This window comes from Drosophila guanche, unplaced genomic scaffold (assembly GCF_900245975.1).
Source record: "Drosophila guanche unplaced genomic scaffold, DGUA_6, whole genome shotgun sequence".
NCBI lineage: Eukaryota > Metazoa > Arthropoda > Insecta > Diptera > Drosophilidae > Drosophila > Drosophila guanche.
Window position 1 is genome coordinate 2,407,041 of NW_022995752.1, and position 25,585 is coordinate 2,432,625.

The window sequence follows — 25,585 nt, forward strand, 5'->3', positions numbered from 1 at the left end:
TTTATGCATATTTTAGATCCAAATCTTGCTTATTAAATGTGTCAAATGCAGCTAATTTTCGGTTTTAAACCCTGGAGAGTCCTCATTTTATCTGTCTGCCCCTTTTCTGCATATGTTATCATCCTCTCTTTGCAGATCTGGGTACAGCCCTTAGGGGCACCTATATTTTAGCTGATTTATTTTATGGCTCCCTGAAGACCGTAACCCGAAAGCTGAAAGCTGAACCAAAAGGGCCAACACGATTTTGCTGCGCCGCATTAAAAATGGGAAACAAAGGCAGGGAACGGCAGCAGCGGGGCTCATAAAAACAGCAAACAGAAGAAACACCAAATAAAACTAGACAAGTTACCTCCTACAGAAGCAAGGAGCAAGAAGTGTGTGCTGGAGTCCTAGTCAAGTACGAGGCTTTAATCCTTTCGGTAAACTTTCAGCGACATCAGTAGCAGGATATTTGTTGTTACTTTCTTTATCGTATTTTTTTTTTTTTGTCATACACTTAACACTTGGTATGGAGGAGCAGAGGGCAAGCAACCTGCTAGTCCGCCGCAGGACACTGTCTCGCACATTAACACACCGAGCCACACAGCAGCACTCGTCACACGTAAACGGACACGGACACACGGAGCCTCTTTCTCGTGTTAGCACATTCTCAATTTGCTGGGCCGCCAGTCCATCATTCAGTTTGGGCTACCGTTTTGGTTCTACCTCTTTGGTTCTGCCTGACACAGTGTCCGATGTTGTGGCAGGTTCTTGCCGCACGCACGTCTACAAACGAACTGAAAGCTGAACGCATCGCGCAGCCTGCCAAAAGGACATGCCAGCGCCGATACATGTGCCTCGGGGACAGGACACACAGCGATGTCCGGGCGGGCGAGCGAGCGAGCGAGCTCCTCTTCGTCGTCATTGTCGGCGTTCTTCGTGGAGCTAATGCTTCGGCAGGCTATGGGAGGATGCTGCTACCGCCGGATGAAGTTCTCGGGAGAGCAAGAGTAAGAGTAAAGCTCTCTCTTTACGAGTTTGTGTGTGTGCCTGCTTGTGTGGTGAATATTGTTGGGCATACACTGGGAAGTATTTATGGGTTGGAATAGTTTTCGAGTGTGGCAATAATTGATGGACATGGTATTTCCTTTACGACACGCAATTTAAAAACTCAAATTTTTGCAGGTCCTAAAACATGCAATTTTTCCGCTAAGAAATCTGCAAAGAATATTTCATTACACTTAGCTACTTCAATTCCCCCAAATACCCATTTTCTGTGAACAAACCCAGCCTCGCCAACTACACACACACATTTTCAGTCTAACTGAAAAAAAGCGCGAAAAAAAACCAATCAGAATCAAAACACACGGAACACTCGCAGACTGCAAAACTACAGCGTACAACATTTGGTTTAAATTAGAATATCAAAGCAAATACTGGGACGGGGGCTGCCAGAACCACGACCCAAAACGACAAGTTTTAATAAATGCAAGAAATCGCGAAATAAACTGGAAAATCGATCTATACTTCAGGGAGCAGAGCAAGAGGGGGGAGACAACACACGGAAGCAGTCGGCAGCCTCTGATGCAAGACACATTCTTAACATACGAGCAATCAGCGGAGATAAGCGGCAGAAATCTCTGTTAACGTGTCTACACTGTTAACAATGTCAACAGAGCGGCATAACAGCAACAGCAGCAACAACAGCAACAGAAGCAGCGACAGGCGTGGGGCAGCGACAAGTGCGGGCTAATTAAGTCGGCAAAATCCAAAAAGCCCTCTCTCTCGATCGTTTGATCGCTCTCCACCATTCTCTCTCCCTGCCATTCTCTCTCTCAGACTGTGAAAACGAACGATCATGCTCAGGCCGCGCGAACTGTTATCAGCCGAACGTAGAAGCAGCCAAGAAAGGGTCGAGTCGAGTCGAGTCAACTCTTAGCCATAGACTGGGCCTGCTTCAGTTTTAGCGCGTTTTCTGCCGCTTCAAAAGCGCCTTAGCTGCACTCGGCGCGAGTTAGTTGCGGTTTAATCGGCGAACGGTGCGGATCGAACTTAAAAGCTGTTCGAAGACAAAAATAAAAGAAAAACGATCACTTCCTGTGGAAACCTTGTAAGGACTTTGCGATTCCCCTCGCTGCGTTTGAGACGGAAACCTAACCGAAAATCCTAATCTAAGATGCCATAAAATTCTGTTCGCGCTGTGTATTTAGTGATATCATAAGGCCCAGCCAGTCGTGTGATAAGTCCCATCCATCGCTGGGATAAGTCCAAGAGCCATGAGCCAAGAGTACAATCGTGAACTTGGCTGGGTGGCTATCAAAAACACAATCCAAGTCTACCATAAATGCTCTAATTGTGTTCCATAAAGATGGTTTTATAAACAAAAACCTTGATACAAAAATTATACAATTGGATAATTGTGAAATTGGATTTGAGAGTAAAGTGAAATAATTGAGAATATCTGAAAGAATTTATGGATTTTTAGCTATGTGTTTGAAAAAAATGTAATCTGATGATAATTAAAGCTGATAACAATTAAATCTGACAACAGATTTATCACCAAAAGATGAAAAAACAGCGAACTAATAACTAACTTTTATAATTCCCAAAAAATTAGAGAAAAAACTATTCACTCTTCATATATCATAACTTGGGTTATTTTTAATTATCTATAAATACCTTTAAAGACTCATCTATTGGCTATTGGCCATATGGAATCATGCAACAAAATAAACCTGAAACTCCATCCACAATTGAAAGTCTTCCAAAAGGCATGAAAAATATCATAAAAAAATAATGTCATGCTTCATAAGTCATGTTGACCCACACAAGAAGCTACAATCTTATACAATACTACACAAAAAGCTACAGAAACCCCACAGCTTCAATTCCCAGTGTTCAGAAACCTCTACTTCTACCCCAAACACACTTACAAACGGCCTTGACATTGAAAAATAAATCCCACAAGCAGCGCCCATAAATAATTGCTGCAACCCAAAGATTCTATTCGCAAGACAAAACACCTCAATCCCTCGATCTTCATCAATCATGAGTCAAAATTATACACTAAAAATATGGTTAACAAATGTGAATAAGCATAAACAAATTGGGTAAATATTTGTGTGTGGTTATGGTGGCACGTAACTCCGCCTCACAGCTGACCCCAGAGCGTAGTTTATTTTGGGTTTTGTATGGGTTTGTGTGTGTCTTGTAATGAGAGAGAAATACTTAAAGACTGGTTCCACAGAAACCGGCTTGGCCATGGCTAGCTAGCACATGATGACCAGAACCAGGCAGTCAACACAATGTATGACGAGACATGTCAGGGATTTCCCGAGCGAGGAGAAAACAGGAATCACAAACGGGGGGGAAAAGGTTTCATATGATAAGCGGCTTAAAAATCTTCCATTCACCTTCTTCTCTCTCTCTCTTTTTTGGCCACATCTTTTATCTGATTGCTTGCCTACCTCAACAAAAATGTTGGCGCAGAGAGACAACAACAGCCAAAAAGCCAACAAGCCAAACAAAGCAATCAAAATGCGGTCAGCTAATTGTTGTCAAAAATAAGTGGCCGAAGACGCTCACAAAAATAAATCAAATTACAATACTTAAGCCCTCTCTCGATAGTTTTAATTATATGTAAAAACGTGAAGCGGAAAGCACTGCGCTATGTATTATGCAATCATTTTACGGACGTGTGATTCCGTACGTATACAAAAAAAGTCAAAAATCCAAATAAATAATAACAAAACTTTGCATAACAACAATTGCCAGATTAATTTGGCGGTGAAATTTTAGTTGTTGTCTCCATCAAAAAGAAATTGCCCATAAAAAAAAGAGAGCAGCTTCATAAAATTTGTCTCTGCAGAGACGCTGCAGAATCGGATCGCTTTTAACAGTGGAATGTCAATAAGTAACACTTAATTAAGTGACACTTCGAGGTGGCTTCCTTTTAAACAGTTTTAGTTCATCTTAATTTTTTTTTTTTTTTTTTTAACAATTAAAAAGTCTAGGGCTACTTGAGCTTTATTCAAATTACTTCCATTTATTTATGAATAGAGTTTTCAAAAAAGTATTTGGAACCCAAATTGAAGGTTCACTAGGTTTTCTCAACGTGGAAAAATTTACATACATACATTAAAAAAAAATCCCAAAACCCCAAACTTAAATCTGTAAAAATTCCCAAATCCCCAAACTTTTACCTATACAAATTCCCAAGAACTCACATGTTTAGTCTATAAAAATATCCAAGAACTCCCAACTTTAGTCTATAAAAATTCCCAAAAACTCCAAACTTTAATCTATAAAAATTCCCAAGAACTGCCTTGATTGGCCTTCCCTTTATTATTCACGATCAACTAATGATATCATTGTTACATTATCTCAAGATTAAATTATGGAAATTCTATTCAGCGGCCACTGAAGCAGAACAGCAAACCCAACCCACACTTTAGTCAAATCGAAAAATCCGAACACCGCAAAGAAATTACAAAACTGCCTGCGACATTCCCCCTGGGCTGGGTGTTAATTTTCAGAGGGTAATCCCTGTGGGGATTTTAATTATAGATCAAATCAAGCATTTAGACCATGTAGAAAATGAGTAATCGCTGCGAACGTTGAGTGTTGAGTCCACGTGACGTTCCTCGCGTCAAAAGCCAAATATGCATGTTAATTAAAGTGATTGTCCAAGTAATTGTCAAAGTTATTAGACAATTGACAGTAGGCGTAATCAAATCGTTTAGTCATGTCCGTAAATAAAAGAAAATCCCGCTTGAGATATATACACTTCAGAGATGATTAAAGATATATTTGTATCAGAATGCGATTCAAAGGGGGAACCCTAAGTACGAAGCGCCATTCACTTTTGTATACCCCATCAAATATTTGCTCTTTTGATTGATTAATGCCGGAGACATCCCCCACACCCGAAACCATTAATTAACAAACAAAGTTTCGTCTCGCATTTGAAAATTAAATTATCCGCTAAATATCTGCTCATATCTTTTTAATAGACTTACATTGAATTTCGGGGTTTTCGGCGATGTTTCAGGGCTTTCGGAGTTTCCAGGGGTTTTCAAGGTTTCGTTTTTATTTTGTTTTCCTTGTGACGACTTTTATGAAGTGCCACGTAGGCGGACACTTAATTCCTAATTAACGGAAGTGCGTTCGGGAACACAACACAGAAGCAGCCCCACAGGTAGCCCCCAAGGTAGTACATAAATCTTTAAGATGCTTGAAGTGTTTGCCAAATAAAAGTGGCCGTTATGGAAAGTCTCTGAAGCAGGCTATAGCGGGAATGTAAAGAAGAATAAATGCTCTATCGACATATTAGGCAGGTAAAGTAACTAAAATAATTATATTATTCTGAGCGATAAAGGTGGGTTCGATATTCGTATTCTTCAAAGAACATATTTCATGAGTCTCAATGAAAATGTTGCCTTAATGGGAATCCCCTTGGCAGCAGCATCCCCAAAGAAAATGACAGCCGTAAGGCAAACTTTATGGTATGAAAAATGCCTTACGCAATTTTTTGCGTCCTATATTTTTGTGTTTTTGCTTTTTCATAATTTATGCGCCGTTTTCTTTATATGCCCCCACCCCTGCCTGTTCCTGCTGTGTGTCTCCCTGGACACTGGCTGGACTTTTGGCTTACGAACGTGAGTCCTGTGCCTGTCGTTACTCTATGGGTTGTGTCTGTGTCTGCCTGTTGGTCTGCCTGTGTCTATGTGTTTAAGGAACAGCGTGCTAATTAATTAAATTTGTACGTGCTGTATGTCTGTGTGTTTGTGTGTGTGTGTGTATTTCTTGAGCGAATCAACATGCTGGCCATGTGCTGATAGGGCTCAAATGCACACAGTCCCACAGTCGGATGCTCCCTTTCGCCTAGGCCAAGGCACCACAGCGCGTATGAGTGATATTTACAGTCAGGCCGTAAATCATACTTAACTTAATATACAATATACAATATAAATTCCCTCAGATGTTTTCCGCCCTTTCGGCCATGTGCGTGTCGGACTTCCCTGTCGACTCTTGGACGCGAGCGTGGGTCAATAAAGGATGCTTGGGGTTAGGTTAGGGCCTCGGGGATTTCGATTGATTTGGGGACAGGCATAACCCATGGCAGAATTTAGGCGTTATTGTTATTGTTAATTAGAAAGAAAATATTATGGGAATGAAGATGATTGTGGGGAAAAGGAGAATATACAGAAGAAGCATTTAGAATATAAAGTCTATCATTTTTAACAATATTATACAAAATACTGGAAGACATCTGCAAAAATGAACTAATTCCTAATCAATTAAACAAATAAATTATGCAGCAATTTCTTACCCATAATTTTTTTCCTAGTAATATCAATATGCCAATTACTATTCGCACTATGTCAGCCATAACTGTCCATTTCCTAAGCTGGCCTTGAACCCCCACACATCCAACCATTTCTTCTCAGTCGCGATAAACATCAGAAATGGCTCTTAAAAATTTCAAACAAAAACATCTTTAATGTGGGAGCAACTCGTTTTGGGTGAATATTCTACATAATAACATCTGCAAAAATAATATAAAAAAAAACAACAACTCGCTTATTAAATGCCGAAAGATCAACCAACTGTATAAATACATATAATAATCGTATCGGTCGGAAATTTCAGCTTGATTCCGAATCCTATAAGTATTAATAATTTATTTTTCTCGCATTTTCAGGCAATCAAGGCATATAGTTGTTGGCCAAAATCCACAACAACTTCCGCAAAGCGATTCCAATAATTCCGCCGACTTCCCAAAAGACAAAAAAAAGTTGAATTAAAGACAATTACCACTAAAATAGGAGGAAAAAAAGACGGTGCGAGCGCCAGCAATAGAAAGAAAAACAATAACCGCAAATTAAATAAACGTAAACCATAATTATGACAAAATGAGTTTGTCGACAGCAGCAACAGAAGCAGCGGCAGCAACAGCAGCAGCAGCAACAACAAAAGCAGCAAAAACCAGATTCTACAGCATGCGGGCGGCCAACAGAGGCTTAACAGTGCTGCTGGCATGTTCCTTAACAGTGCTCTTACAGGTTGCGAGTCGGGCCAGCGGCTTGGACACTGTAAATGCGACAGCGGGCACTCAAACTGTAAATTCTACGGCAGGCTTGAAAACTGCAAATTCTACAGCAGGTGAGTGGGGTTTTTTTTGTGCTTAGGAAATTTGTGGAAGGTTATTTAAAAAGAATTTTGATAGGAAAATTAAATATTATAACATAAATTGAATAATAAAAATGCTTGGCAAATTGGTGAAAACCACTTAGAAGGAATTTTGATAAGAAAATAAAATATTCGTGGCGAAAATATAGTTTAGTGGTTAGCAAAGGCTTCCTTCTACAAATCCACATAAACAACACACCCTTCCCCTCATTACCCACTGGGTATCCCAGAAAGAAATGTATATATGCATAAACCTGTAAGAAGCTTCAGAAGTGGGCAATTAACGAGTTTCGACCTTGGCCAACATTATGGCGGGGCATTAGCATTAAATAAAAAATATGTGCACATGCTCACAGGTATGAGATTGTGTCGAAGTGCGAGAGTATTTTCCTTAGACAATGTACACGATAAATGCTGATTGCCACTCACATGCTAAAAATACTGAGAGCCTACCCCCCGTCGCCAGGGCATGTGAATTTGCGCAAGTCCGGCAAATAATCAACGAAATGGTTGATGGTTTAAACAAATGCGCCAACAAACAGTCGGAGGCAATCATAATAATGGCCATAACGAGCCAATAAACGATGCAGGCCCAAAGCCCAAAGCCCAGCGACCAGGCCCAAGCCCTCACAAAAGCAGTCAATAAATGCGGCCTTAATGGTTAACTGACAGACAGACAGGCAGCCAGCGCTAAAGGAGGAGCGGAGGAGGAGGCACCATGCTACGTGCAGCACTCACAAAAATAATTTATATGCCAAACAGCTGCTGACAGCGCACGCCTCTTTCCACTTCTTTGCCTCTTGTAAATCAACAAAAAATAAAAACATGCGTGTAAAAAATAAAATATAAATAAAGGAAAGAAAACAACCCACCCAACCAGGATGTAGGAGGGCTCTCATATTGAGAACTGAGAACCATATTTCATGCCAAGACCAAAACTTTATTTCCCATAAATAATCCTCTTTTTTGAAGGGAAGTTTAAAGTTTTTTAAAGTCTAATTTATATTAAAACAAAACCTTAGGCCTGCTTCTATCTGTGGTAAAAAGCCTCAAAACAATAAGAAATATTTTGTAAAATTTTCCCTTCCAAATATCAACCTAATGGAAAAGAAAATGTTTTAAATTGTTGAAAATTTCGACATTGTTGGCGATTGTCTGGGAATTTATTGGAGCTTTTCCTGACTGTGTATGGTCCTGTCCGAGTCACCGTTGGACTAAGCACACGAAGATATGGTCTTGTCGTCTAAGAAGCTTTTCGCCGTGGCTTCCTTCGCTCATTTCCGGCAAAGAAAGAGTCATCGGGGAACGTGGACATCGTCTCGTCCGTCATTGAAACATCACCAAGAGGGAGAGAAATTGCCAGTGTCGATTGATTGTCGACTTCCCCTAAACGCTGCGTGAGGTGTAGCCCGGTATCGTTGATTGTTGGTTCCGATTCAACTGCCAGCTTCTCGGAACATTGGACAGGAGTGTTTGTCAGTTAATTAATTGTATAAATTTAAACCTTTAATTGTGTTTTATTTGTGCAAAATATTGCACTTTAATGTCCCACTGATTGCAATCTAAGATCTAGCAGCTCATAAAGTACCTATCGGCTAGGGCTTATCTTTCCCACCACATTGTAATCTCCCGTCAAATGCCTGTCGTTAATTTAATTTGTTTTTAATGTGAGAGTGTATTTTTGAGCACCTGAGATTTCTCATTCGCTGAAATTTTCATCAGAACGTGATCGTGGACATGTTTTTTCTTTGGCTTTGACCTACAGTTAAACCATTTGTATGGGCTACATTTATAGAGGGCGGGTTCTGTGTAGATTATCGAATCTTTTAAAGGCGAATTTCGATCGATCGATCGACTCATGCTTAGGCATAGCACCAAAAGGGGATAGAGGCGTAGAGTGAGTATGTCTGGGGAAAAACAGTACCTTAATCATCGGTTAAGGCCTGCCAATTGCCATAGACAGCAACCGGATCAGGTGGCAGACCTATACCTATACTTGACCCGCAATCCGGGTCTTGATGTCATTTTAATTAGCATTCCGTAGCGCACCTCTTAACTGTTCTGTTCTCAGTTGCTTTAATCTACATAGGAAAGAAGGAACAGGTAATCGGACCAGATGTTCAGCGACTGACAGGTGTTGATGCATCATCACAGATTTCTGAGGTTAATACTAGATATTGTTACCAAGCGTATTTTTAGCTGTCATCAGAAAGAGAGAGTAACAGACTCTGAGGGATTGGGAGGGAATGTTGAGTAAATGTGGGAACTAAAATTCTTTATACAATCTGATCGACGATTTACGCTGCTCCGCATTCAATTTTAAAGAATTTTTGTTAAGATTTGGAATCAAATTAGTGCTATAATTTTGCTGAAAATTTAATCAAAATTGGGTATTATCTTTGAGAGATAACAACATAGATATCTTTATTTTTATCAATCTTTTAAAACGATTAAAGTTCTGGTTTTCGTTACAACTTGTCCCACTTTTTCCAAGTTCAAGTACCCCTGCAGCCTGTAGCTAATTAGCACGTGTATTACACACTTAGCCACTAAATAATAAACCAAAAATACAGATTTACTTGCTTATGTTTGCACTCGTAATCACGCTCGCATTTACTCACTGCATTCAAATAATGATCTCGTAAATTACGAATCTCTGGCGCGTGATGTGACAACAAAAGGAGTTTGTTTTTTATATTTTTGGGGGTATTCAGCTCACAGCTCACAAATTTCTTCCATTTGTCTGTTGATTGCTCTTTTTTTGACATTGTTTATTGCCATAAGAATTATATTTGCTGGAGGGATTGTGTCACTAAAACAATTGTTTGTCAGAGCAAAACAAAGCTCGAAAATCTGTTCTCTGTAGAGCGCTGGAAAATTCTTTAATTTCTTGTACTTTAATATAAGTTTCCCCCCAAATTCCAGGCGTTACATTTTGTTTATATCAAGAGCACAATGTAACTTACCGCCGGGAGCTGGGTGCCGTGTGGTTTGCCTCACAGGATCCCTGTCTGGTGTACTCGTGTGCCGCGGGCGTGGCCACGGATCCGCAGGCGCATATTGTCGTCACACAAGTCGATTGCAATGAGTTCTACTGTGAAGTGGTGAGGATATTCCCAGTCATTAGCTATTGATAGAGTAATAATTTATGGATACTCTTTTTAGGGCTCGGAGCTACGCTCAACCGCTGGCAGCTGCTGTGGCGAGTGCGTGCGCACCCATTGCCAGCATAATAATACCCTGTATGCGGTGGGTGAGTCCTGGCACAACGATGCCGACTGTACCCTCCTCGAGTGTGGCCGTTTGGACACTGGCCAGATTATTATCAACACGTATCAGCGCAATTGTCCGCCGCTGCAGGAGGAGTGTCCCGCCTCGAGGGTGGAGCTGCGGAACTGTTGCCCCTTTTGTCGTCCAAGTCCCCTAAAAGCGTCGCGAGTGGAGCCGTTCGATGCAGTGGGTGACTTGGAGGGCTCGGAGGACACTTGGACTGCCGAATGGTACCGACAGCATCCCTGTCGTCGCGATTGTCAAGCAGGCGGGGAACCCCTCACTTGCCGCTACAATTTTGTTGTGGAATGGTATCAGACCTTCGCCAAGGCCTGCTACGATTGTCCACGAAATCTGACGGATTGCTCGCGGCCACACTGCATCATGGGAGATGGCCTGGAGCGTGGCATCACTGTGGTGAATCGCATGATGCCAGGGCCCGCCATAGAGGTCTGCGAAGGTGATCGCATCGTGGTGGATGTGAAGAACAGTCTGCTCGGGGAGAGCACCTCCATCCACTGGCATGGACTGCATCAGAAGAATACGCCCTACATGGACGGTGTGCCGCACATTACGCAGTGCCCCATTACGCCGCATGCCACATTCCGTTACAGTTTCCCAGCGGATCTCTCGGGCACTCATTTCTGGCACTCGCACACGGGCATGCAGCGTGGCGATGGAGTTTTTGGGGCACTGATCATCAGGAAACCAAAGAGTGCAGAGCCCCACGGCCGACTGTACGATCTGGATCTCAGCGAACATGTGATGATTGTCCAGGACTGGATACACGAGCCCGGGGCCAGCATCTTTGCGAGTCATCATCACTCTCGAGGCGACAATAAGCCGCACAATCTGTTGGTCAATGGCCGGGGACGCTATTACAATCGCATCTGGGCAGAGGCCAAAAAGGAGCATCAGGTGGCCAGAGGCAAGACGAGCACGAAGCCGTTAGAGCCGCTGCCCAAATCCGAGGTGGATTTGGTACAAACTTTGCCACGAAGCGCACGTCTGGCCAAGAACAACAACACCAATACCACGCGACTCTTTCCGGTGCAACTGTTGCGGCAAAAGCGTGGAAATCTCAATGAGATTCCCCTCGAACTGGTGCCCCATCAGGTGTACAATGTGCAGCGTGGCCTGCGCTATCGTTTCAGGATCATCAATGCGGAGTATCTCAATTGTCCGATTGTCGTTTCGGTGGATGGGCATAATCTGACGGCCATCAATTCGGATGGCTTTGACATTGAGGCCATGGAAGTGGGTTCCATTGTGACATATGCCGGGGAACGCTTTGATTTTGTGCTGCATGCCAATCAGGCGGTGGGCAACTATTGGGTGCGCCTCAAGGGCTTAATGGACTGCAGCGAGGTCTTCACCTCCGCCTTCCAAGTGGCCATTTTGCGGTACGAAGGCGCACCCGATGAGGAGCCCAGCGCGGCGCTCAGTTACGCCCACAAGGCGGAGGGCATTGAACTGAATGTAATGAACCGTGGACCGGGCTATCCGGACACCAAAACTGTGGCTGAGATGCGAGCGTTGCCCATCTACGATCAAGTGCCGGGCATCGATCATGACACGCTCCAGCCGGAGGCTGACTTCAAGTTCTTTGTGTACTACGATTTCTATGCCAAGAATAATCCAGAGTTCCACGACAAAGATCTCTATGCCATGGACATGAATATGACGCAATCGAATCGCCTCTACACGCCACAATTGAATCACATAACCCTGAAGTTTCCATCGCTGGCGTTGCTGCCTTCCCGCCGACAACTAAACGACGCTGATTTTTGCAACGAGACAAGTCTCGCGGCGCAGGGCATCGATTGCCGCACAGAGTTCTGCAAGTGCCACCATGTGCTGCAAGTGCCACTCAATGCGGTGGTGGAGCTAATCATTGTGGACGAGGGTTTCCAGTATTATGCGAATCATCCTTTCCACTTGCATGGCAATGCATTTCGAGTGCTGGCACTGGAGAGATTGGGCGAGAATGTGACCATCGAAATGGTGAGAAATTGCTCTCAGAAGCTGCTTTACAATTTTCCAAATTTTCTTTAATTAATTCCCCTTTCCTCAGATCAAATCCCTGGATCGTTTCAATTTGCTAAAACGCAACTTTGTCAATCCTCCTGTGAAGGATACAGTAACCATTCCCGATGGTGGCTACACCATCATTCGCTTTGAGGCCTACAATCCTGGCTATTGGCTCTTCCACTGCCACATTGAGTTTCATGCGGAGATTGGCATGGCTCTGGTCTTCAAGGTAGGCGACGACGATCAAATGGTGCCCGTGCCGGAGCACTTTCCCACCTGTGGGGACTACAATCCGGATTTGCGTTCCGATGCGGAGCCAACCACTGAGGGGACTAGCAGCAAACCGCCAACAGCCGCACCACAGGATACGGATGGAGGTGCCAAAGGATTGGCAAGCGGCCCAGCGACGATCGCTTTGATTTGCAGTTTACTTTTGCTGCGATTTGGGCACTAACGGGCCGGACAACCACTTCTCCCCCCATCTATACTTGCCACGCGAATTTCAGAGATTATTTATTCAGAGCGGGAGCAGCAGCTGTCTGTCTCTTTGCTGTCTGCTGTTTGAGTTCATCTTTTGTATATATTGTATTCCATAGTCGTATGTGTAGCCCTCATTGTAGCATCTAAACATCTGTGATTGTCTAAGAAAAAAATCTTTTCTAAAAATCTATTAAACAATTTTATAAGAAACTCGATCAATTTTAAAGGGGAGCAAACCATTTGACTTTTCTGGAGGCATCAGTTGCTTACTATTACCAGCATCGTTTATAACATATATCCCTAAGACTTCTCAATGTTTGTGTTGAGAAAAGGAGCAGCATTCATGGGGTAAGGCACACTCCATCGTTAAATGTAAAAGGAGTGCAGAAGATGCCCCTTTTTCATCCATAAAATTAAAGGAAATAAAACATAAATTTAACTTTTTTCCATCTGTAGGAGATATGTATTTCCTTCCAAGGATTGCTTCCTGCTTTCACCTTTTCGAGTTCTGTAGGTTGCTTTAAGCCCTTTCTCAGTGCGTGTCTAAAGGTTGTATGGTAATCTCTACGTACGCCTTTCCCCACGTTTCAGTTACAGAAACCTTCCAAATATAGCCCAACAATTCTGATGAAACTTTACCCAAATATTGCAACATTTAATGGCATATTTAATGCCTTTAGATTTATAATAATTTATAATAAATAGCAAAACTGATAAATGGGCAAGCAATACATTGTATGTCAGGTGGTAAATCCAAACGGCAACGCCCTCAAGGCCGATAGCGATCTTATCTGGAGGCAGCGGCAACTGGCAACAGCTGGACTTTCGAGACGTCACCCCAATTCGGGTATCTGCAAATGCATTGAACTTTGACCAGAGATGACCCCCCCAACCGTAGACAGCAACCATCAATAGATTGCATTTGGCATAAACAAAAGTAATCTCTCTCCCTCTCTCTCGCTTTCCCTGTGCATTGGAGACTCTGCCCTGATCTGGACATCTGGAGGCGTTGGGCCATTCTGAACCTATAAAAGACCAACCAGCAGTTCTGCCAACCAGTCAGACACAACACTCGCTGCGAGTCCTCCCATTTTACTACTCCGCTAAAAAGCTAACAATTCCGCATACAAAATGTTTGATTGGACTGGCAAGAATGTAGTCTATGCTGGCAGCTTCACGGGCATTGGCTGGCAGATGATGATGCAGCTGATGCAGAAGAAGATCAAGATGATTGGCATCATGCACCGCATGGAGAATGTGGAGATGATGAAGAAGCTGCAGGCGGAGAATCCCGCCGTGAAGGTTGTCTTCATGCCAATGAATCTCATGGACAAGCTGAGCATTGAGCAGACGATGCTGAAAATGGGACAAATGATGGGACACATTGATGTGCTAATCAATGGCGAGGATGTGCTGCTCGACAAGGATGTGGAGACGACAATGGGCATGAATTTGGTAAGAGATTCAAAGTACAATCTAGTGTCCCCCCTCTAATCTTCTTTGTCTCCTTCCCAGACTGGCATGATCATGATGACGATGTCGGCTATGCCCTACATGGACAAGACCCAAATGGGCATGGGCGGCATGGTCATTAATCTGTCCTCTGTCTATGGCTTGGAGCCTGCACCCACCTTTGCGGTGTATGCCGCGGCCAAGCATGGCGTTCTCGGCTTCACCCGCTCCATGGGCGACAAGGTAATCTACCAGAAGACGGGGGTTATGTTCATGGCCATGTGTCCTGGTCTCACAAGCACCGAGATGATGGCTAATCTCCGTGAGAATGTCACCTGGCACCACTCCGAGTCGTTGGTGGAGGCTATTGAGAGCGCCAAGCGACAAATGCCCGAGGAGGCTGCCATGCAGATGATCAAGGCCATGGAAATGATGAAGAATGGCAGCATGTGGCTGGTCAATATGGGTCAGCTGAAGGAAGTGTTGCCCATGACACACTGGCAGATGTAGAAAGTGTGCAGAAAATAAAGCAATTTTGATATTTGAGCAACGGCATAAAAGGATTTTATCGAAGTTATTTGTTGGTCAAGTAATGCAGCAGCGCACATCGGTTGCACAAGCTGCGACTTGGGAGGAAGGAGTTCCTGAAGATTTAGTAGTTTTTTTTTTCAACAATTGGTAGGCATTTAGGAATAACAATCCCATGTCTAGGGCTGAAGTTTTCAAGATCGAAGAAATTCTTCAGTCAAGTAATGCAGCAGCGCACCTCGGTTGCACAAGCTACGCCTTGAGAGAAAAAAGTAGATAGTTGTCGATTGATTCCCAAATTTTCACAGTTTTGCATCACAAAGTCAGCCTTGTAGGAGAACTCTTTACCCAGGCCTGTCATTCCCAACATTCCACACACTCCCACACTGGTTTCACTTAAAGTAACATTTACACATTTTTATTAAACACAAAACTATTTAACACACAAAATACTCTTAGTATTTGCTACAAAATTAGAGCATGACACGACGCGAGCATAAAGCAGCCGCTGCACAGCTTTGGTGTGCCACATGTGACCAGAAGATCGAGTCATCCACGTCTAAGGATACTCCACAGCTGGAATATGAGAACTATTGGCATATTGAGGAGCAGGGAGCCACACAGGAGGGCTGGGAAGTGGAGGTCACATTCAAGACCACTGGAGGACGTCTAATTCGTAAGTCAAAATCGATTCCAAAACCTCGGGAAACATGCAAGATTATGCACCGACCCTCGCTGGAGATGGATGAACTGCTTCCCGAGTCCGAGCCCGTCTTTAGGTTTATCATCGACGAGCAGCTGCAGCCCAATACCGCACACCCCCTCTACTGCTCGTCCTGTAATAGACCACTACGCGAGGAACCCCTCGCCTTGCCGTATACACGACGTGCACCGCTGACCCACAAGACGATTCGCAAGACGCCCAAGAAAAAGTTTGTCAAGCGCAGCTGCGGCAAACCGCGACCACGTCCCGCCTTCAAGCTTCAGTCCGTGCCTCGAAAGCCGCGAAAGGTCATCGAAAAGGCTGCCTACGAGCCGCGTATCTCTGTGCGGCATGGACCATTCTCGCAATCCAAGATGCTGATCTGTGACAGTCCTCGGGCTTCGTATAAGACGTTGGTCATCAGGGAGATGCGAAATCTGGGCCGCACACCCAATCCCCAGTACGAAGGGGGGGCTACACCAGGCTATCGTTTGGTTTGCAGTCGCCTGCTGTTAAAGGAGAAGGAGGAGGCAGAACGGGCGGCCAAGGATCAAAAGCAGAAGCAGGAGGAAGAGGAAGAGGCAGCTAAACAGAAGCAGGAGACAGAGGCAGCAGCTCTACAGAAACAGGAGGAAGATGCCTTCAAAGATATACTCCAAAATCAGCAGATGAAAGAACAGCCACAGCAGCAGCAGCATGAGGAGCAGCATGAGGAGCAGCATGAGGAGCAGCATGAGGAGCAGCATGGGGTGCAGCATGAGGAGCAGCACAATGAGCCGCATGAAGATGTCAACATGGACTCGCAGCCGTGCAGCGAACCAGAAGGGGAAGCTGATATCTTTGCTACGTGCTCCGATGGGGCAATACTATCTAAATTTTAGGAAAACAATGAATTAAAAATATAATTACATGATGCAGATTAAATAGATGCTTCAATCACAAGAGTAGGATCCTTACATCTGGTCAGCATCTTGGATGCTTCATTTATTGTTAGATTTATCACAAATTATTCGATTATCTTAGAGCTCTTAAAGCTCAAGTCTGAAACCGAAACAGTGTCTCGTGTTTAGTGTTTTTTTGTAAGCCAAAGTAACTCAAACTAATTTTGGCAACGAATCACATTGATCGTTGGCGACTCTGATGTCGAGTTCTACTTCAAAATCCCCATCGCTGTAGGGCACATTTGAGCGTAGAAAAGCATCCATAATGCGCGCCTCGCAGCGACCCACCAGCATGGACGAGCGCCAGTCCTTCGCGTACTCCGGCTCCTTCTTGCTCTCCAACGGCGCATAGATTGGCTTCAACGGACAATTGTAGTGGCGCAGATTCGCGCGCTTGCTGCCAACGCGGCGATAATTCACGTGCTTGCAGACGGCACACTCAAACGCACGGGTCACCGATTGGTCACCCATGTGCGTGCGACGCGTAATTAAATCGTGAAGTAATTTTTGGTTTTGTATGGGATGACTGCGATTCAGTTTGTGGCCGCGATACGAGTTGTATTCGGTTTTGTTTTCAGATAACTCCAACAAAAACTTGCCCAAGGCGGCGGCATTCGGGAAATCATCGACAAATATGGCAGATTTCTGTTGCGGCTGCCAGTCCTGAAACGGGGGGATAGTATTAGGAATCAGGAATGGAGCCTACTCCACTCATTCTCTACTCACTTTAATGCTGGGCGAACCAAAGTATATGGGGATGACGCCAATTACCAAGGGACGCCAAAACTTTTCGGTTATATAATCCTCGCACACGGCATTCTCAATGGCAATCATAAATTTATATTTGGACAAAAAGCGCAGCATTTCCGTTGAATACAAATTGTTTAGATAATCAACTTGCAGTCTGCGAAAACAACAACAACGAAACTTATCAATTTTGGTGCTTAAAAACATTTGCAGCTGCAACTAATTTTGATGTACATTTTTATGTCTGTTTATGTTCTTTGTGTGTGTTGTTTGTGGGTGGGTTTGATTCAGTTTGATTCTTCGTCGCTGTCTTTCCAGAGACGATTTCGTTTCTCTGGCTCAAAGAAAGCCACCAAAAGGTCTTGATTTTTCTTTGCTTCCAGACATTTCTGGCACTCCTTGCCCTGGCACGCATGGCGCCCCTCAAGGCGACGACGCTTGGGTAGGCGCTGTCCATCTTCATTCATATCAAGCGAATAGTTTGAGTCCAGCGATGTGCTGGACTCAGTGCCTGTTGTGAATCCCATCGAATCAAGCAAGGAATCCGTAGATGCTATCTGCCTCATGCTTGAGTTAGATATTGTCTGGCTCAAGCTTGAGTTGGATGTTGCCTGGCTCACGCTTGAGTTGGATGGTATCGCACTCATAGCACTGCGCTGGCTTATCAAACGCTCAATGATCGCTTTGTAGTGGTCCTCCTGCACAGGTCTAAGAGACTCAGATTGCACTGTGACAACTGTCACAATGCTGGCAGGTACGCTAGGGAGCGACGAAGTAGAAGTTTCCCCTTCATCAGGCTCAATATTTGTCAGGCACTTTGAGCAGCCAGTTGAGTGCTGCTCCGTGGCGGCACCGGCAACGTCAGCGGTTGCAGATGTGCCCGGCAATTCGCGGAACTTCTCAAACCAGCACTCGCGGCAGCAGATCTCCGCTAGCGGCTCCTCTGCCTGCGGCTCGTCTGGCTGCTTGGTGGCCTTTTTCTTGGAAGTAGCAGGCTTCGGCTTCTTCTTTTTCGGCGATTTCTTGTTAGGCGGCTTCTTGCTGTCGCGATTGGAAGGTGCCATCTTGGTGAAATATTCCTCTTTAAATATATTTTTGAATATTTAAAGTTTTGGGAAACGAAACTGAGCTGAGACTGAGCGACGATTGTCGGAGCGAGTGAGTGAATGAATGAATGAGTTTGTGTGAAATGTTTATCGAGTGGCCGCCTTTGGTTCTCTTATATTTGTACTTGCCTCTTGGGCAGATCTTTGTTGCGCAGACAACTGCCAAACGAGTCCACCGAGATGTGTAGCATCAGCTCCTTCATGTAGTCCTCGCGGCCGGACATGGTGTTGCAGTCACTCTGCAGAAACACCACCGATGGCGACGGTCCGTTCACATTCGATGACTTGTAGTCAAACGACATAACATAGTCCATCGAGGTGAGATCCTGGGCGCTGGGCAGCCACTGGGTCGTCAGTGACATATCGCTGTAGCGGCTAAAGGTGGACGTAAAGTTAAAGTGCTGCAGAAAGTCATCAAAGGGCAGAAAGGGGACGTTCCTGGGCGACTCCTCGTGCAGCAGTGCCCACACATGGTGGGGGCTACGTGGCAGCGGAAAGTCCGCCGTAGTTAGATACGAGCCATAAAAGAGAACTGCCTGAAAAAATTATGAGTAATTAGAATCTCTGTTTTCTGTCTCTCTTTTTCACTTTTTCTTTGCTTATCAGCGGGATGGGCTGTAATTGTTGGACTAACCCGCACAAGGTGCAAACGGTCACGACTGTTGGTAAAGCGGCACTCGAAGACGCCGCATCTTCGCTCCTCGTCGTACGGCCAGGGCATCTCCTGCGGCCACCACAACACCTCAATGGGATCCGAGGATTTTCCACTTCCAGAATCCCACCGCTCGAGCATCTGCCAACAGGCGAACAGAAGCACCCAAAAGGCGAGTAACAGGCACGTGAAGAAAAGGATCCAACGGCGTGCCAGCCGCATGGCTGCGTTCACTCCAAAATATCGTCTTTTTCGTTAATTTTTAATTTTCTGCAATTTCAAAACAACAGGGTGCCGACCAGTGTGACCGCAGAACCCTCAAAAATATACCAAAATATAAAAACACATTTTAAAAATATGCCGAATATACTATATCAATTTACACGATTCTGGTATTCGGCTAAAATTAAAAATATATTTTTATCCAAATTATATACCGATAAACTTAAATATATATTGAACTCATTTGAGCAGTTAAAATATCCCGAAAAGTATTTAATATACCGTAAAGAATGTGACTGAAACTTGAAAAAAATGCCGCCGCCCTGTTTGCCGGTTTTAGTTTGCAATTTTCAGTCACAACAGCTGTTAGTGTTGTAAAACGTCTTTCTGTCGGCGAGCGTCGTATTACACACGTACCGCGACGTACCATGCACGGAAAGGGTTTAAGTTGCAAGTTTGTTTACATTCAATGCACAGAAAAATTTCCACAGCTTGTTTTATCACTATTTATATTTGGTATGCAAACAGAACTGAAAATTGTGAATATATGAAAATTTTGTCTCTTATTTCACTTTTGCTGAAAAATATATATTAGTTGATGTGCAGTCACAGTTTTATAATTTCTTCAATTAAATTCTTCTCAAATTTCACGGTCTTCCCGATGCGAGCTTTTGCGTAAAAATGATTCTTCGAACCGTCGCTTATGTCAGGTTCACTCGCGATCTGGCTCCCTAATAGTTCTTGTTCGCAGAACTATCGTATGATAGAAGATACTTCTAGCATGAAATGTCACAGTATTAACGTTTGCCCACATTTTGGACGGATAATCAATAAAAAGGATTGAAACAATAAACCAACATATAATAATCCAATCATTCAACAAACTCATGCACAAGTTAACGTGTACGCCCTAACGTAGGTGTCGCTGCCCACTTTTCGCGCTTTTCAACACTGCAGTACGTCATCAAAATATTGTTCCATTTACAAATTGCTCAATTAATGTAAAACCACTGAAAATCAACGATAAATATGCGAGCTACAGCACCCATTCATAGCCAATGAGAGTGAAGCCAAGGGACAGGGCCCAAAATGCAACATTTGGCCTTAATGGACTGCACAAAACAGGCAGAAAGCAAATATTGACATAACACGTCAACGATTGAGTGGCGGAGAGGAAGCCACAGCAGTCAGCAACAACAGACCATACGGCGAGGGATTTGGTAGCAAAAAGTATGTGTTATGGCCACAACGCGAACCCAGGGAGATGCTGAGACAGGAAACGGACAGCAGCATCAGGGGAACAGCAGGAAGCACTCCACAGCCAGCACTGGAGGAATTCTTAGCGGAGCACCTGCAGCCAGCTGGCATAGCTGCTACTACTGCACAAGAGAGCATTTCAAGAGCATACAAGAGTTTGTCACGTGCGTAGACATCAGTGTAGTGTACAATAAAAACATTACTCATCCATTTATCCATTTTAGTCACCTGCGTAATCGTCATTGTACTCGTGAAGGCGGCTCTTTTGTGTGCCGATATGGCTTCAATGGTGTGTGTGCCTCACTGCCGCTGGATGGTGTCTCGGATCGGGATTACGATGCACATGTGTCCAAGTATCACGTGAATCAGTTGACCCGTGAGATGCCGCCCGAGTGGGGAGTCTATTCGGCGGCGCAGAATCTGCCGGCCGTCCTCAATGATCCATCACGTGGCAAGCAGAGCAATTTGTTTACCAAAAAGTGGGGAGAACAGTTTGTGGAGCGCACGCATGTGCCGGCATCCGCCAGACTGCCGGACATCACCCATGCGGACTTTGCCGTGTATTTGGGCAGCATTGGGAAGCGCTATCGCTGGCACGAGCGACGGCAGCAGCAGCTGCAGCGGGACATACCGCTGGAGAATGGCACTGGCGGCAGCTCCATTGGCAGTCCCACGCATTTGAGTTCTGTGCCGGATATATTCCTCAAGTCGCAGCTGCAGCTGCATCATGCGCCCACCTTCAAGCAGGTCTTTCCTGACCTCATGCAATCCTCGGACTCGAGTCCGGCCACGCACCAGCAGACGGGACGGCAGCTGCAGGAGCAGCTCAGTCAGTATCTGGACGTTGTGGAGGTGAAGATAGCACAGCAGGTGTCCCAGAAGTCAGCGGCCTTCTTCCATGCCATGACCACGCAGCACGCCATCCTCGCGGAGATGGAACAGGCGGCTGAGCAGGTGCGGCAACTGCGTTCGGCCCTCGCCCAGCTGCACAACAGCTCCGTGGTGGATAGCTTTAAGGTACTGCGCTATGCGAAACGCCGGCAGCACTACAATTTAACCCTCGATAAGCTCCGGCTAATGGCCACGGTGCACAAGACGCAGCCCATGCTGCAGCTGCTCCTGGGCACACAGGACTATGTGGCGGCACTCGACCTCATTGGCACGACGCAGGAGATTCTGTCGGCGGAGCTGCTGGGCGTGCACTGCTTCAAGCATCTGCCCATGCAGCTCAGCGAGATGGAGAAGCTCATCGATAAAATGCTGACGACGGAGTTTGAGCGTTATGCCGCCTCCGACCTCAACAGACCCCTGACGCCGGAGGGACTACTAGAGACGGATAGCGTGTGCGCGGAGGAGGACAAGCTGGTGGCCATTGTGATGGGGCTGCTGCGCAAGCAGAACTTTTCCTTTGTGCAGTCGTACCAGCAGGAGGCCATCGCCACCATTCGAGCCATCATCAAGCAGCTGCTCATCGAAGTTTTGTCGCGCAGCGACAGCGACCAGGAGATCAGCCTGACGGGCGCCGGCGAACAGGCCCTAGAGCTGACCCTGCCCGAGTGGATCGCCCTGCTGCAGCGTTCCAGCCAAGCGCTGACCTCCATTCTAGAGCGTATCAAGGCTGTGGTTGGGATAATGCAGCAGACAGCCGATGCCGCCGTTGGGGCGCAGGACACAGTCAATCTGATTGATTCGGAGGCCTTCCTCAGTGCCAGCCACCACGAGCAGCTGCGCTCACAGCTTCAGTTGCTGCTACAGGCCGTCTGCCATTACTGCCACGAGCGTTGTGCCAACATCGTTTCGCCCCAGAGCCTTGAGCGGAGTTCGGCCAGCGAGCAGGAGCTCTCGCAGCTGTCGGAAATCGTAGAGCAGTTCAGCGAGACCACGAAAAGCATCTGTGGTGTGTCCAGCGTGCCACTGCAGCTTGCACTCAAGGTGCAGGCCTCCCGCTACGCGCAGCGTTTTCATTCCGAGCACAAGCACAAACTGTCGCTGCTCCTCGACCAGGAGAGATGGCGCCAGGTGGATATACCGCATGAATTCCAGCGCATCATCGAGCGAATGTCCTCGGGCGACTATGCCAAGCCGGAGGGCTCGCTCATCAGCAACGGCGGCGGCAATCCCGTGCTGCTGCTCGAGGGTAAGCAGCCGTATGCATTGGTCAGTGCCTCGCTGATGCTCATCCAAATGTTGTACGAGTACGGGGGCAGTGCCCATCGTCTGCCGCTCCTTGCCAGCTATCATTCGCGCAACGTAGTGGATCTCCTGCGTTGCTTCAACTCGCGCAGCTGTCAGCTTATCATCGGTGCGGGCGCCATGCGGGTTGCAGGACTGAAGACCATAACTAGCACCAATCTGGCGTTGGTGTCGCGTGCTCTGCAGCTCGTGCTGTGGCTGCTGCCGCGCCTCAAGGCACACTTTCATACGATGAGCGGCTACGAGGCCATCGAACGCGACTACCAGGGCCACATCAAGGAGATCGAGAACAAGATCCACGGCATTGTGTCGGAGCGCGTGGCCGCGCAGCTGGAGGCCTGGGAGGCGCGTCCGCCCATACCCTCGCAAACCTTTCGCCACATTTCGCGGCATCTGGTCAAGCTGCACGAGGCCATTGCGGGTGTGCTGCCCGAGGCGCAAATCCACGAGATCTACGGCGTGATGCATCGCAACTTCAAGGATCGCCTGAGAGAGCAGCTCCTCAAGCTGAACATCAACAACAATGGGGGTCCGCAGCATGGAGTCGTCACCTCAGAGCTCACCTTTTACATGGAGACACTGCGCACGCTGAAGGCACTGCCAGCGCCACAGCTGGACAATGGCATTCTCGAGGACATCTGGCTCTATTGAAGTATTCCAAGAAGCATCATTGCATCTACATTGTTTGTTATACCCATGGACCCCGTAACCCTAACCCATGCTCCCCTCACCCTTTGCAACGTTATCCTTGTTTTATCGAGTCCTGTATTGAGTTATCTATAACCCTCTTAATCCTTAATCTACGTATGAATATTTTTGTTTGTTTTGCAATTTGTATATTTGAGTCATAATATGTATGTTCCGCCCGAGAAAACGCAGAAAGGATTTTGCACTTTTTGTAATAATTAAGATTAAAGTTGGAAGGATGGAAGAAGGCTTATGATTAAACTAAAAAAGATAGTTAATAATTATTAATTGATTAATTATAAACTGATTATAAACAGTGGTATAGTGGGATAATGCTTGTGGAGGGTAATTGCAAGGACTTCCCCTTTAAATGTAAACTTAAAAATATTCAAACGGTTCTTTTGCCACGCATTAAGCCTTGTGGCGTTGCCACATCTTCAAAATAGTTGTCAGGACAACAGTACTTTTAAAACCAAAACAAAACGAAATGTCTTTTAGTAATTTTCTCTTCATGCAATGCGCTTGCCGCAAATCTTTCACAGTTGGCACAAACGTCTACGGCGAATGTTTGAAAAGAGCACAGAAGGTGGTGATAATGCCACGCCCAGCATCCAGGACATTGCCGGTCGATTGGCGGAGGAGCAGCAGCGCCTGCGGCAGCTGGAGGCCAGCTCAATGCCGAAGGAGCGGACATTGCTGGTGCTGGGCAGCAAATGTGTGGTAAGGGAAGGGGGCATACGCCGCTTCGGGACATGGAAAATATATCTCAGTTGTTTCTACAGGGCAAATCAACCGCCATCAACAAGTTCTTTGATCGGGAGGAGCACACAACGCGTCCCACTTTGGCACTAGAGTACAGCTTTGGGCGCCGCATTGGCAGTGGCAGAACGCCGCAAGTCATGAACGTTTGGGAGTTGGGCTCCCTGGACAATGCCGATCAGTTGCTGGAGGTGCCCATGCGGACACATGGACTCCAGCAGCTGGCAGTATTCATAATGGTGGATCTGTCGCAGCCGCAACGCTTCTGGACCGATCTGGAGTGCGCCTACAAGGGTCTGAGGGACACTTCGCAGGAGCTGCTGGCACGAATGACACCGCAGCTGAGGGAAACTCTGGAACAGCGGACCCTAGAGCGAGTGGGGCAGCAGAATAAGGAGGATTTGGGCACGCTGGAACCACTGCCCTTCCCTGTTGTGATTGTGGGTGGGAAATACGATTTGTTCATGACTCTGGATCCATCTTTAAAGAAGGCCATCTGCCGCTGCCTGCGCGCCATGGCGCATCACATTGGTGCCGCTTTGCTCTTCTACTCGCAGAAGGTGCCGAAGCTCTCGAAGGTGCTGCGGGACACCATCAGTCACATGGGCTTTGGCTCACCCAGTCATCCCTTTCGCTCTCATGTCACAGACCACAATGAGCCGCTGTCGATTTGGTTTGGCACTGACAGCTGGTCGCGTATTGGCGACACGGGTGTTCAGAGTGTGGAGCGCATTGGAGCCACCTTTGGCGTGGCTGTGCCCCAGTTGCAGCTGGAGAAGCAGAAGCTACAGGCTCCCCCAGATCCGGCAAAGGATCCCGGCTTCAAGGAGTCCCTCATCGATGAGATGCGCTCGCAGAAAAACGAAGAACTTGCAACAATCATGAGGGATGTACTGCTCAGGGGAAAGTTTGAAAGTGTTCAAAATTAAATCTAGAAAACGTTTCTCCCGATGTCATTGTAACTGTCTCTCTTTCTTTGTCTGTATTATCCTGTCCTATTATAATTCTATCATGGAGTCGATCCCAGCTAAAGCACGCGTTATAAAGATCTTGGGGCGCATTGGGGCGAGTGGAATTCTAACTGAAGTTCGAGTGCAGCTACTCTCCTGTCCACGCATTCAATTTCTGCAAAAGGTTAAAGGACGTGTCCGCCTTGGTGATATCGTCGATGTGGAAAACAACAAATTCGAGCATGGTCCTTGGCAGGCATAGACCAACAGTCGCCTGTTTACAGACACGACACAAATGCAAGTTGGTGGCACTTATGGCCAATAAATGGGTGTAATATTTATAGTTTTTATAGGTACATGAGATATTGGCTATTGAAGAAAGCTATCAGCGGATATAACCCCAAGCTGCAATAGAAAAGATAAATTTCATTTAACTC

General features: G+C 45.8%; 7 protein-coding genes across 9 annotated transcripts in view; 5 read left to right on the forward strand and 2 right to left on the reverse strand.

Moving 5' to 3' along the window:
- Window positions 1-731, reverse strand: part of LOC117588226 (potassium voltage-gated channel protein Shaw) — a 52,105-nt gene extending 51,374 nt beyond the window's left edge. The window contains exon 1 of one of the 2 annotated variants that reach the window (XM_034279372.1): window positions 350-731. The gene's annotated coding sequence lies outside the window, so the exon portion shown is untranslated. The remainder of the gene's footprint in view (window positions 1-349) is intronic. The other variant, XM_034279371.1, reaches the window with a different exon arrangement.
- A 6,107-nt stretch (window positions 732-6,838) lies between these two features.
- On the forward strand, window positions 6,839-13,161 carry LOC117588184 (laccase-7). Its single transcript, XM_034279303.1, has 5 exons — window positions 6,839-6,909; window positions 7,006-7,143; window positions 10,096-10,274; window positions 10,336-12,444; window positions 12,515-13,161. Exons 1-5 carry the CDS (start codon window positions 6,894-6,896, stop codon window positions 12,923-12,925), a joined length of 2,853 nt encoding a protein of 950 aa, XP_034135194.1. The 5' UTR covers window positions 6,839-6,893; the 3' UTR covers window positions 12,926-13,161.
- On the forward strand, window positions 6,907-23,700 carry LOC117588185 (vacuolar protein sorting-associated protein 54). 2 transcript variants are annotated; one of them, XM_034279304.1, is made up of 3 exons: window positions 6,907-6,949; window positions 20,484-20,723; window positions 20,784-23,700. In XM_034279304.1, exons 2-3 carry the CDS (start codon window positions 20,542-20,544, stop codon window positions 23,401-23,403), a joined length of 2,802 nt encoding a protein of 933 aa, XP_034135195.1. In that variant the 5' UTR covers window positions 6,907-6,949; window positions 20,484-20,541; the 3' UTR covers window positions 23,404-23,700. The 2 variants fall into 2 exon arrangements, with proteins under 2 accessions (XP_034135195.1, XP_034135196.1); XM_034279305.1 differs by lacking the exon at window positions 6,907-6,949 and having other exon boundaries at window positions 20,238-20,723.
- On the forward strand, window positions 8,534-25,545 carry LOC117588189 (40S ribosomal protein S28). Its single transcript, XM_034279309.1, has 4 exons — window positions 8,534-8,545; window positions 18,941-18,947; window positions 25,195-25,445; window positions 25,502-25,545. The coding sequence occupies exon 3, from the start codon at window positions 25,210-25,212 to the stop codon at window positions 25,408-25,410; it is 201 nt and encodes a 66-aa protein (XP_034135200.1). The 5' UTR covers window positions 8,534-8,545; window positions 18,941-18,947; window positions 25,195-25,209; the 3' UTR covers window positions 25,411-25,445; window positions 25,502-25,545.
- LOC117588188 (fat body protein 2) lies at window positions 14,083-14,966 on the forward strand. Its single transcript, XM_034279308.1, has 2 exons — window positions 14,083-14,406; window positions 14,467-14,966. The coding sequence occupies exons 1-2, from the start codon at window positions 14,083-14,085 to the stop codon at window positions 14,911-14,913; spliced, it is 771 nt and encodes a 256-aa protein (XP_034135199.1). The 3' UTR covers window positions 14,914-14,966.
- LOC117588186 (alpha-(1,3)-fucosyltransferase B) lies at window positions 16,580-19,384 on the reverse strand. Its single transcript, XM_034279306.1, has 4 exons — window positions 19,063-19,384; window positions 18,558-18,964; window positions 17,302-17,479; window positions 16,580-17,238 (listed from the first exon to the last, which is right to left on the reverse strand). The coding sequence occupies exons 1-4, from the start codon at window positions 19,300-19,302 to the stop codon at window positions 16,729-16,731; spliced, it is 1,335 nt and encodes a 444-aa protein (XP_034135197.1). The 5' UTR covers window positions 19,303-19,384; the 3' UTR covers window positions 16,580-16,728.
- Window positions 23,744-25,185, forward strand: LOC117588187 (cytoplasmic dynein 2 light intermediate chain 1). The gene is made up of 2 exons (XM_034279307.1): window positions 23,744-24,159; window positions 24,222-25,185. The coding sequence occupies exons 1-2, from the start codon at window positions 23,956-23,958 to the stop codon at window positions 25,125-25,127; spliced, it is 1,110 nt and encodes a 369-aa protein (XP_034135198.1). The 5' UTR covers window positions 23,744-23,955; the 3' UTR covers window positions 25,128-25,185.
- Window positions 25,546-25,585: the final 40 nt, after the last annotated feature.